The sequence below is a fragment of the Phodopus roborovskii genome, unplaced genomic scaffold (assembly GCF_943737965.1).
Source record: "Phodopus roborovskii unplaced genomic scaffold, PHOROB, whole genome shotgun sequence".
Classification (NCBI taxonomy): domain Eukaryota; kingdom Metazoa; phylum Chordata; class Mammalia; order Rodentia; family Cricetidae; genus Phodopus; species Phodopus roborovskii.
Window position 1 is genome coordinate 37,004,189 of NW_026125281.1, and position 12,779 is coordinate 37,016,967.

A 12,779-nucleotide genomic window follows, 5' to 3' on the forward strand; every position below is an offset into this window, starting at 1 on the left:
ACCAGAGTTATGGATGGTTGTACACTTCCATGTAGGTGCTGACAACTGAACCTGAGTCCTCTGCAAGAGGACTCTGTGTCTTAATAAACGACGTCTGTATGTTCTTCTCAGCTACTTGCACACGTGAATTCACTGTTAAATGAATTGCTGTCATTCCGTAGGCTAAGCAGGTCCTTTCCCAGGACAAGCACAACTTTCCACACAGTGAAATGAGGAAGTAGAATTGGGTTGTGTTTTCTTCTTTTCCCATCGCTAAGCCAAAGCACTAAGAAAACACACACCATACCCCATCCTCTTCCCAGCCTGGAATAGTTAATACCTGAGTTATCATTCATGGGCTCCTACACATCAATGGTGTGCATCCATACTTTTGAACAGGGTTCCCTACATAGCTATGTTTCTGGTTGGTTGCCAGAAATAACAGGCCATAAAGTCATTACTTGCAGTTTTTTTCATTTTCTCTTTATTTTTATGGCAGGACTGAGGAACACCTTTTTTATTTTTCTGAAGTAGTTTTAAATGAACACAGAGAAAGAGAAGGCCTACATGAAGTGAGATCTTTGTAGTTAGACTTTAATGGGACTGACTGGACAAGATGAGCCTGTCATTAACTTTCCAACAAAAGAAATTTCCTTTAATCAGCAAAATGTACATCCCAAGAACTTTTTAGCACTTCCACTCTATAATTTATATTGGAAGTAAAAACAGCAGAGCACTTACGTGAAAATCCAAATTCCAGTTCCATCTTTTATTAGCAGGGACACTGGAAAATTTTTAGTCTTTATCTATCAAATCAGGGCTCTCCTGAGAAATCACAAAACACAAATTGCATGCTCATTAGCTTCTGTGATTACCCTGAATAGATGAGTTAATATCCATTATTTACTTACTGATCGCTGCCTTTCATGGAATTTGCTGGAAGAGGTCTTGCGATAGAGCGCCCTTGAGTATCTGAAGCAGTGAGAGCGTGGCCTGCACTGACCACTACGATTCTGCTCCAATGATTTTCTGTTGCTGTGATAAAAGGCCCGGCAAAGGTGACTTGAAGAAGTCACAGTTCAAGGGTCAAGCCCATCATGGCAGCACAGTCACAGCAATAGGTTGGATACTCACATCCACAGTCAACAAGCAGAGGTGAGTGCACTAGAGCTCAGCTCACTTTCTCCATGTAGTGTAGACAAGGCTCCCTTGCCCAGAGAATGGTCCCAACCTCTATTACGATGGGTCTTCCCACACGGAATAACAAATGAAGATAACTCCCCACAGGCAGGTCAGGTACCACTTCCCAGGGGATTCTAGATCCTGTCAAGTGGATGACGTTAACCACAGACTCTCACACAATGAAGAGAAATTTAGGTCACTTGTGTAAAGATTACTTTAATAGCACATACTTAAATACTTAATAAAAATCTGAGCACAAGAAATAATACAATATACACATTTTCCATTCTGATTTTAAACTAAATCAATGGCAAACATCTATAATTGAATTAACAAGGCAGCTCTATAGGTAACAGTTACATTAAAGCTATGACATTCTAGGTTTTCAAACACTTCCCAGGTCATCCTAGAAATACAGTGTCATTCTGAAGTATCTTTCAACATGTATGAAATTTAAGTAAATGTCTTTGGAAGGGAATTAACACTACATAATCTACATAAGAAAACCCTCTTTTCTATCTTTTTCCTTTATGATGCTGGAAACTGAGCCTGTGAATGCCAAACACTGGCTCTACCAATGAGCTACAATCCCAAACTAAGTCCCTTTTAGGAGATGACCTATTTGCAAATTTGAGCCTATGGCAACATATCCAATAATAATGAATTGGAATCTATGAAGCCAATGATAATAAGTGTGCAGAGGTGAACAACTACTTACAAGAAGCACTTTGATCAAAAGCAAGCCTCAGCTTGGTCCCCCACATCACAAAGCAAATTATTAACACCTGGAGAGCATCCTTTAAGATATACATTAAAACACTCAGAAACTGAGTAGTAACATCGTGTAATACAATTTTTTCATAGTTCCAACATTACAAGGTATCTTTTTTTAAACTGGGCAAACTTCATTTATGAATACAAGGGTAATTCAGGAATTATAGGACAATATAAAATATGTAAAATAATAAAATTAATTCAAAACGTATGGCTTAAAATATTCCTTACAGTTTTCAATAAATACCAAAGTATTACAAATACACGGTTACAAAATATTACAAATACAAGTTAATCTCAATGGCAGTATCTGTGGCTCCATACACAGTAAAGCCCCGTGCTTCACAGAGCCGAAGGGGAGGAAAACAATGGACAGAGCCGCTGATAGCACAACTAGCCTGCACCTCCCACTTACCGACTCTACAAAGAGAAGTCAGCTCTTAGAAGCACAGAACCTCAATCCCGACAAGAATGTGAGTGCCTGACACACAAAGAAAAAAGCGCTCTTTCTCCACCACAACTACCACCCAATGATTACTTCAAAACCAAAACCAGCCACACATCTAGCTAAAGATGAGAACTGTACAACCTTCAGGGTTCTAGGTTTTTCCAGGTACTATGGTGTACTGGTTATGATGCTAATATGTGAGATGAAGGGGCTTACAAACATGAAGCACAGTAAAGCTGTCCAGCCAAACAAAACATGCAACATGACCTGTGAAGACTTCAAAGAAAAAGACACTTTCCCAGCCTCCAAAAATAACAAACTTCCCAATGTCTTTCCCTCATCTGCAAACTCTTGGAATTGGACTAGGGACTCCAAAAAACATCTGAACTGATGGTTCTCAAACTTCATTCAGTATAGATTCTTGGACCTGTTCCCCATGACTCGGAACAGGCTAGAAACTGCAAACCACACGTTCACCAAGCACCACCTAAACTAGAATGTGCAGGTCTCCAGAGTGTCTGAAAAGCACTGAGTGGTCCTGATAGACTTAACAGTAATATAGCTGTCACAGCACCAAGCTATCAAGAGTTCAGGAGCTAATTGGTAGAGAGCTCATCTGGCATTTCAAAAGCACACAGCTTGATCCGAAGCATCCCAAAACTCAAGTGCAATGATGTTCTGTAGTCCTGGCATTCTAGGCAGAAGCTAGAGGATCAGAAGTCATGGCCACACTCCGCTGCAAAGTGAGTTTGAAGCCAGGCTGGGCTACATTAGGCCCTGTCTCCAGAGGGGAAAAAAAACGCAGGATCTGGCCCATGTCATAAACAGATATAGCGAATACTCAACAGATCCGAGAGAAACGAAGAGACGGAAGGAGCAGGTGAGGAAGGGGGAGACGGCTTACATCCAGCTGTCCTCTTTATGACTAAAGCATACAAAATGGCAGCAACATAAGCCACATATGCACCTGCTGCCAGAAAACAAAGTCTGGACATAAATATGATCTGTACCCTATTCATCCGGTTCTCACATCAACCTTCCAAGACCTAGGAAGAAACAGGAGGAAGTGCAGGGGCACCCGCATACCCAAAGTCTAATGGAAAATAACTGGGTGAGTGACTAAATGACTGCTTTCCCCGGGCAAAAGGAGTCACAGGATGTTCTGGACTGGAACATGGAATTGAGACTACAGTTTGAAGTCACTGATTACTCACTCATGTGAACAAGTTTCATTTGGGATAATAAAGGATTCCAAAGATACTATTGGCAATATTAATTTCTGTCCATTTTTTGTAGTTTCCCATTCACTTACATTATAATTTTTGAGATCTTTTATCTTCACTTCTGATGATCTTCAAATGTCAATGGCTCTTAACACATTAACTGTAAACAAACACAAAGGAACTTAGGGGTTCAGACACTGAATGAGCCCTAGAGTTAAGTATTCTAAATGACTGCAAAGTGGGAGGGGCAGGGAAGGACGGGAAAAGGCTTCACTTGCGTAATTCATGTGATCTTAAATGTAAAACTGTCCTTGCAAATGCAAACTACACACTCGCTGGGCATCTTGCTTTCTGTGTGATAAATGTTCAAAGCTAAAAAGATTCTCAGTTCACTAATGTGCCTTTACACTTCTCCAAACATGGCAAGAAAATACCTCTGCAACCAGTGTCAGTCCGTGCAGGCATGTCCTCTAACTGCAAAGCTGTCTGAATCCCATTTACACACAGACCTGGCTGGACTCCACGGCCAACCCAACCCACTCTAACCTTCAGTTCTCTTCTCTGTAAAATGGAAAATGTATACTGTCTAGCTTATACAGATTTATGTGAGAAAAACACATAAGTAACTTAGTGTCACAGTCAACACACAGTAAGCCCATAATAAACATGCATCTACTTTACGCTGTTTATTAACTCTATTAATTTGTTACTGCAACAACTATCATGTAAAAATCAAAACTTACCCTGAATGTTTCTATTTTTGTTACCCCATTTAACATAATGAAAGAATATTTTTAATATTAATAAAATAAGATTTATTAACTTTATTTTTTACCTTTACAGACAGGCATCTTTGCTTAGGTCAAGAAAGTTATATCTCATAGTAACTGACCAGTCAATTATTGTCCTTTTTACAGAAGCACAAACTCAAGGTGAGACATGTAACTGCTTGACCAACCACTCACTTGCTGCCATCAGGAAGAGGAAGTCTGCAGTGTCAGAGACCATGGAGAGGAACAGCAAGCTGCTTTGGACCTCATGGAAAACGGCTCGTTGGTTAGCATGACCGATGTGGGAGTGTCCCTCAGGGCCTCATGCTATTACTGAGCATAACTGGTCACTGCCCTGGCAGCCACCACACCCCTCAGAATCTAAGGGTCACGAAAGCTATCAGGGTGTTCCTAGTCCCTCACTGCACTGTGTCACCGCTGCTGGGGCAGACTAATGAATCAACCACCACCATTAGAAAGAGCGCAGAGATGTAGACTGTTGGTAACGTTAGATTACATCTTTTGTTAATGGCTTTGATGTACTCATTTTCTGCTGTGACCACTGTCTTGCAATCAGGGGCATCTCCAGCTTACATGAGCATCATAGGAATCTGCCTCTCACTTTGAAAGGGTTCATTTGTGTCAGGGTAAGTCTCCTATGCTTTCTCTCTTCTATTCCTTAAGTCAAAACCTCCAAGTTTGGACTTAGCACAAGGCCTTAGAGAAGAGCTACAGAACCTAATGTCCTAGACTACCTTACAGCTAGCCACGGCCACACAGCCATTCACAAGAGACAACTAGAGAGTAACTTAAAAGCAACTTGTGATCACCACAGCATGTCTTTTAAAGAGAGGAACTGTCCCTCCTCCTGAAACTGCAATGTCAGGCTCTAGCTGTCACCTTGATTCATATGGTATCTTTGGAATTCAAAACACATGAAGAATCGATATCCTTGGCACTCAGATCTACTGCATCACAGCTGCATTAACACTGCAGACTCTTATATGACAAAAGGAAAAGTCCAGGTTTTCTGTTGTACTCTGCTAAATCTAGTCCCAACTTTAGGTGTAACTCAATGGCCCAGTACTTGCCTAGCATTAGCATGCATGAACCCTTGGATTGCATCACGAGCATTGCAAAACATAACTAAATAGCAATAAAAGCATAAAATCTGGGTAATGTGTGTGCGATGCATCCATGAAGACCTGAGTGTGGATCCTCAGCATCCACAAAGGAAAAAAAAAAAAAAAAAAAAAAAAAAAGCCAGGTGTAGCGTGCTTCTGTAACTCTAGTGCTGGGAGTGGAGGAGGTGGGTGGTGAGGGAGGAGGGCTCACTGGCTGTCCACTGTAGGCAGAACAGTCTGCTCCTGGTTTAGCAGGGAACCCTATCGCAAAAATAAGATGGAGGACAAGAGGAAGACATCCAAAATCGACCTTCATCACCTTCATCATCCATAAACACAAAGAAATACAGCTGTGGACTCGTGTGTGTGTGTGCACACACACAGACACACACACACACACACACAGAGAGAGAGAGAGAGAGAGAGAGAGATAGGCAAGAACAGCTGCACACACACAAAACCTAACCTTAAAAAAAAAAAAAGGAATTTCTCACACACCAGTTTTAGATTTTGTGTGTGTGGGAGGTTATTATTACATTAAACATATTTTTAAGTGTTTATATTTAAAGCCCAGTCTCTGCTGTAATTTAATCTGGACTAAAAGTACTCAAAGAGCTCACGGATACTGATAGTAGCAAGTCTGTGAAAGAACGCGGTTCCTACCACGAGTCCCGTGCACCTAGCACGGAAGAGCCGTGCAGCTTTTCTTTCAGTGGTCTCCAGGGTTGAGGCAATCTGGAAGATACGCAGTTAGCTGAGTGTCACAGAGCTGCGGGAAAGGGGCTGAAATGACGACAGTCCATTCGGAGGGCATCCTGCACAGCGCCCCTGTACTCTGAGTATCCGAAACTTCCTAGAGCCCAGGTCCTTGACTAGCATCTCTTTAGGAGATTCAGCCACCTATTTAACCTAATTACATGGCATAAAGATAACAAGTACTTACACGTTCAAAGATATTTTCCCTGAAAGTGGAAAATGTTCCCCACGAGAATAGGAGAATTTCCACTGTGCAAAACCCTAAATCACATGCAACCTTAGCCTTCATGGTTTTTAATACAATAGCACTAACTTGGCAGCTTTCCAAAATAAACTTCCTGCCTTCTGGACCTTGTGCACCCCAGAGTTATTTCCTTCCCTTGGGCATAATGCAGGTTTGTGTTCTCACATAATTTCTCCATTATAAGATTTTTATAAATGTATCTTGTTGTGACGCATTACATTAGGACCCCTATTTTTAGAAAAAGTCCTAGAGTCTGCAGTTTTGACTTGTGTTACTTACAACTGAAAATAATAAATATTCAGAAATTTTCTTTTAAAGATGAGATTTAATAACAACCACCACAACAACAAAGCATACAGGATCCAATCTCAGCTTCAGGATTAAATGTCATACTTTTGAATAGTAATCAGGCTTTTTAAAATGTTGGTAATGAATACTGGTAAGTTCATAATACTATTGGGCCGTACACAGAAATTAAAAGTTCTTTCAGGGTCTAGAAATAATGAATTCCAAAATAACATTTAGATCACCACTGACTGTAAGCGCCTGACGCGGTGCCAGTAGTGCCAAGGGAGGCAGACGATCAACCAGACAGTCACTCTGTCCTGAAGCTGTAACTAGTACTGGCTGTAGCGAGGCCTCAGAAAACACATGAGTCACAGCGTGAATGGGTAAGAATGCGATTGTACATAAATCCATCACTACTGGAAAAACCTGGAAGCACGCTGCCGACCAATATATCACTTTCAAATGACCTTGAAGCTAAAACTACAGATGAAATTTTGCACAGGCATCCAGAAAACTCTAAGATTATAATTAAAATTCACAGAAACAGTAACCCAGGGCTCACTATTTTCAAATGATGATAATTTTAAGAAAGACGTGCAATTTAAAAAATGCAATTAAGTTGAAGGGTAGGAGAGATAGGGCCCACCTATAATTACAACACTCAAGAGACTAAGGCAGGAAATCTTTTAGCTCAAGGGTAGACTGGGGTACACAGTGAGCCTTTCTCAAAAAAAAAAAAAAAAAAAGAAATCACTAGCTGTGAATGACCTTCAGCATGTGTGCATCCTCTTATTGTGTTAATGAAAGTTACGCATAAATATGGAACATGCATGCGAAATTATTTTTCAACTACAAAGCAACTGATAAAACTCAAACTAGCCAGAGCCAAGCAAGTGTTGCCCAGAGTGAGCACAGCACAACAACACACGATGAAGACATAGGACACATTAAAATGGCCGGCATGGAAAATTAGAGAACAGGGAGGCAAAGCAATCAAGATTAGGAGATGACAAACTAGGTCAGGAGGACACAACGAGGGGCCACACAGAAAAGAGAGTGCGGCCAATAAAGGCCACACATGGTGCCTGTGGCTCACATACAAGCTGAGGACGAAAGGGCAAAGGACAAGGAAGAGCCGCCATGTCCCACATGTCCCACAGTTCAGAGCACCTATCTTACCGTCTGACGACACACTGTTAAAGCGGGCGCCAGGGAATGCTACCCAGACAGTGCATCTACAGTCCACAGTCCACAAGATGGGAGCCAGATGAAGGCGGGAAGATAGTACAGTATGCTGCTGAAGGTCGGGTCTACCCGATTCTTCACAACTGGCCTACGGCAGGGATTTATTTATTCCACAGAGTCCTACTTACACCAAGAATCAGAGTAAAACCAACAAAACCAAAGTTAAAGAAACCGCTGGGTGACCAGTATGTTCTAGTCTGTCCCAACACCTATGCAAGAGCCGCCTACAGAGGGCAATAAAATGCAAGATTCACCACACACACACTGCTTTCTGCCATTGATTACAAACTATCTTAATAAAGAAAAAATAACCAGGCCTTTTAAAGCCAACAGTATCGCATCTATGTTGACCCAGAAGGCAATGTTAAACCAGCACAACTCTAAAAGGACTCATACACTCCATCAAGACAATACACCTTTAGAATCCCAGTACTCAGGAGGCAGAGAGAGACAGATCTGTGAGTTCGAGGTCATCCTGGCCTGCAGAGAGGATTCCGTCTGGGATAGGCTTTAAAGCTCCAGAGAAACTCTGTCTCAAGATAAATAAATAAATAAATAAATAAATAAATAAATAAATAAATGGATCCTGTAACTAGATACAGTGTTCATTTTTATATTTATATTCTTCCCAGGAAGAACAAAAATATACTATCAACTGTTCAAACAAAATATTGAATTAAGTTCATCTCATAATAGAAGCATTTAAGACCATCAGAGATTAGTATTTTATCAAATTTGAAGTTTTTTGCTAAGCTGAGGAAATAGTTTCTGTTTTCCAACAATCAGAAGCAATGCTTTTTTGTATACTTTTCCTTGTAGCTAAACTCAATAGAAATGTAAGTCAGAGCTGATGAGATGCCCAGCAGTTGAGAGCACTGGCTGCTCTTGCAGAGGACCAGGGTTCAGTTCCCAGCACCCACCTGAGGGCTACAGCTGCCTGTCCCTGCAGTTTAAGGGAACCCGACACCCCTTTGACCTCCTGGGCTCCTGCGCACATGTGGTACACATAAAGTCATACAAGCACACATACCAAAAACAATGTTAAGCAGTACTCAATTTATCACTCCACTGGGTGAAAGAAATTGTGCCATACATTAGGCAACAGTACTCAAATTACCATCTACTTGGTGAAAGACATTGTGATACGTTAGGCAGTGTTAAAGATTATTTTGTAGAGTATATGAAAGCAAATTCATAAGACAATTTATTCAAACTCTAAATAGAAACTTCAGAGTGACAGGTCAGCAAAAGCTGAGCTACCATACTCAAATATCGACACTTTGCTTGCACTACCCTGTACCCTTTAGCTAACCAAACAAAACTCGGAAGTACACTAGTAGAAACAAGTCAACCCTGTCTGCACACGAGAATCACCTGTGACTGTCTGCCTACATGAAACTTAAGCTAACACGTTTTTGGAATGACCTATTACCTACAGCTAAAGAGTGTCCCAGACAGACATCACATACGATGCACATCATGCTGGTAATGTTACTGATGTTTAAGCCAAGAGACTGACTGTGGGAGGGCGTTTAATCCTAAACACGCTTGTTTCTCAATGTCTCCAAAGCCACTGGCGATGTGCTGGCTCCCGACAGCGAGGGCAGAAGGGTGATCAATGTCTCCAAAGCCACTGGCGATGTGCTGGCTCCCGACAGCGAGGGCAGAAGGGTGATAACAGAGCGCCTTCAAGAGAAAACGCTGAGTCCTTAAACACAACTGCAGCAACCTCCACGGGCCGCACGGGAGCAGGGATGGGGAGGGCATCGGCCATAGAGCAACTGCAACTCCACCTTCACATAAAGCAACTGCATCTCCACCTTCACATAGAGCAACTGCATCTCCACCTTCACATAGAGCAACTGCAACTCCACCTTCACATAGAGCAACCGCATCTCCGCCTTCACATAGAGCAACTGCAACTCCACCTTCACATAGAGCAACCGCATCTCCACCTTCACATAGAGCAACTGCAACTCCACCTTCACATAGAGCAACCGCATCTCCACCTTCACATAGAGCAACTGCATCTCCGCCTTCACATAGAGCAACCGCATCTCCGCCTTCACATAGAGCAACTGCATCTCCACCTTCACATAGAGCAACCGCATCTCCACCTTCACATAGAGCAGCTGCATCTCCACCTTCACATAGAGCAACTGCATCTCCACCTTCACATAGAGCAACTGCAACTCCACCTTCACATAGAGCAACTGCATCTCCACCTTCACATAGAGCAACTGCATCTCCACCTTCACATAGAGCAACTGCATCTCCACCTTCACATAGAGCAACTGCATCTCCACCTTCACATAGAGCAACTGCAACTCCACCTTCACATAGAGCAACTGCAACTCCACCTTCACATAGAGCAACTGCATCTCCACCTTCACATAGAGCAACTGCATCTCCACCTTCACATAGAGCAACCGCATCTCCACCTTCACATAGAGCAACTGCATCTCCGCCTTCACATAGAGCAACCGCATCTCCACCTTCACATAGAGCAACTGCATCTCCGCCTTCACATAGAGCAACCGCATCTCCGCCTTCACATAGAGCAACTGCATCTCCACCTTCACATAGAGCAACCGCATCTCCACCTTCACATAGAGCAACTGCAACTCCACCTTCACATAGAGCAACCGCATCTCCGCCTTCACACCGCACTGCACACCGCGGCCCAGCGGACTCCCCCTCCCCTCCTCCCCCTCCCCCCCCGGCCCCGGCCTCCCCTCCCCTCCTCACCTGGACAGTGAGTCCTCACTGGGCGGCCGGGCCGCCGGGGGCCGCGCGCCGAGGCTCTCGCAGCTCGAGCTCTTCTCCATGGCGCGAGGACGGGAGGCCGCTGAGCGCTGCGCGGCCGCGGGCGAGGGGCGCGGCGGGAGGAGCGCACGCGGCCGCGGCCGCCCTCAGCCCCGCGCCGGCCCGAGCCCCACACCGGAAGCGGCCATGTTCCCCCAGCATGCACCGCGCGCGGGGGCTGCCGGGAGCCGCGGCCCGAAGGCCGCGCCCTGCGCATGCGCCCTGCGGGAGCCGGCCGGCCGGGGCGGGGCGGAGGCTGGAGCTCTGCGCAGGCGCGCGCGTCCGCCCGCCAGCCCGGTCTACGCCGCACTCGCCGGGCCTAGGGCGCGGAGCCGGCGGTGCAAACGGCAGCCGCCGAGAAAGCCCGGGCCTCACGGGCCACCGACAGCTGCCAGGAGAAAGGTGTTTGCAGCATCGTAGCTACCCCGGGGGCGCGCTGGGAGGGGCAACGCGTTTGCACCCATCCTTTCCCGCGCCGGCCGGCGTGCAAAGGCGGGGGGGGGGGGTGCGGCCTGGGGCTCGGTCACTGCGGCTTGGGGTGTGTGGGCGCGGAGAAGCACCAACCCAGACAACGGAGGGAGGGCTGACGGGGACTGACCGAGAAACTGGCCCACCGTGCACAGAAGGGCTCAGACGCAAACACTGCTGGGCGCGGGGCTCCGAAACGGAGCACAAACGTTCCTCCCCGCATCCTGTGCTCCTCCAGGTCCCCTGGCAAAGCAGGCGGGGGTGTGCAGACGCAATGTGATAAGGCAACAGGAACTGGATACAGGGGCAGTGTTAACGCCAGTGACTTCCAGTCACGCAGGACGCAAGGAGGACAGAATTAGCAATGTTTCCAATTGTGACTCCGCCTTAGTCACCTCACACATATGGGAGGTAAAAATTAATGTAAAAAATTATCTCTGGCAATAAAAGAGTCTTTGAAAATATTCCTTGCTAAGATAGTCATGCTGATGCAAATTAGATTTAATATAATACAGTCACTTGATTTCTTTTCATGAAAACCTTAATTTATAGGACCAAGAAAATAGTTTGTGTGCCGGTTTTCCATTACTGTGACCATATACCTAATGAAAGATCTGTTTGGGCTGGTGGTTTCAATAATTCCAGTCCATGGTCACTAGACTCCATTTATTGAGCCTGTGATAAAAGAACATGCTAGATGGAAACGGATGGTAGAAAAATCTGCTCATCTCCAGGTGACCAGAAGAGAAGTAAGGAGGAATGGAGGGAGACAAAGAGGAAGGCTCTAGTCCATCTTAAAGGGGACTCTAACTACTCCCCTCCTTGTAAAATTCCCGCATCTCCCAGTGACACTATCGGTTGACAACCTAGCCTTTAGCGCATATATAGGCTGTGAGTACATTGCCCCACAAGATCAACCCATCTCAATTGTGTTCTACATAAACTAGAAAAGTTATGAATGAATGAATATGTGATTGATTCTGTTAACCCTGTAGATTCAAGGACGAAGACCACTGACCCAAATCATCGTGGACAAATTAAGTAATTAATTAGAGCAAACTTTTTATTTGTGTACAGGAGCTGTCTCACCCTAAAGATGGGGTTCAAAAACATCAGCCTTGGAAGTGTGGGATATCAGGTTTTTATGGCAGGCAAATAGGTGGAGTTACAGAAGCAGAGCGTAAGCAGAACAAGTTGGTCATAACAACCTCCTGAAACAAAGACATGACTGAAAGGTGGTCGAACAACACTTAGTAATGACAACCTTTTGAAACGAAAGCATGGTTGCTGTCTCCTGGAACAGGCAGTATCGAACCAGTTGTAGTTAAGGTTACAGGTGGGACACAGTCCAATCCTTGAGAAACAGACTCAATCATACACAGGAATGAACCAGTTTGTCTTTAACGTAAAATGGTTTTCAGGCCCAAGATGGAATCAGGCCAGTTCATCAAATGGCATCAAAAGAATTAGCCT

General features: G+C 44.4%; 1 protein-coding gene across 1 annotated transcript in view; it reads right to left on the reverse strand.

Annotated features, from left to right (window-relative positions):
• Mtmr2 (myotubularin related protein 2) overlaps positions 1-10,895 on the reverse strand; it is a 57,137-nt gene extending 46,242 nt beyond the window's left edge. Inside the window, exon 1 of the mRNA XM_051199020.1 lies at positions 10,782-10,895. Coding sequence (XP_051054977.1) covers positions 10,782-10,861 — 80 coding nt within the window. The 5' untranslated portion in view covers positions 10,862-10,895. The remainder of the gene's footprint in view (positions 1-10,781) is intronic.
• Positions 10,896-12,779: the final 1,884 nt, after the last annotated feature.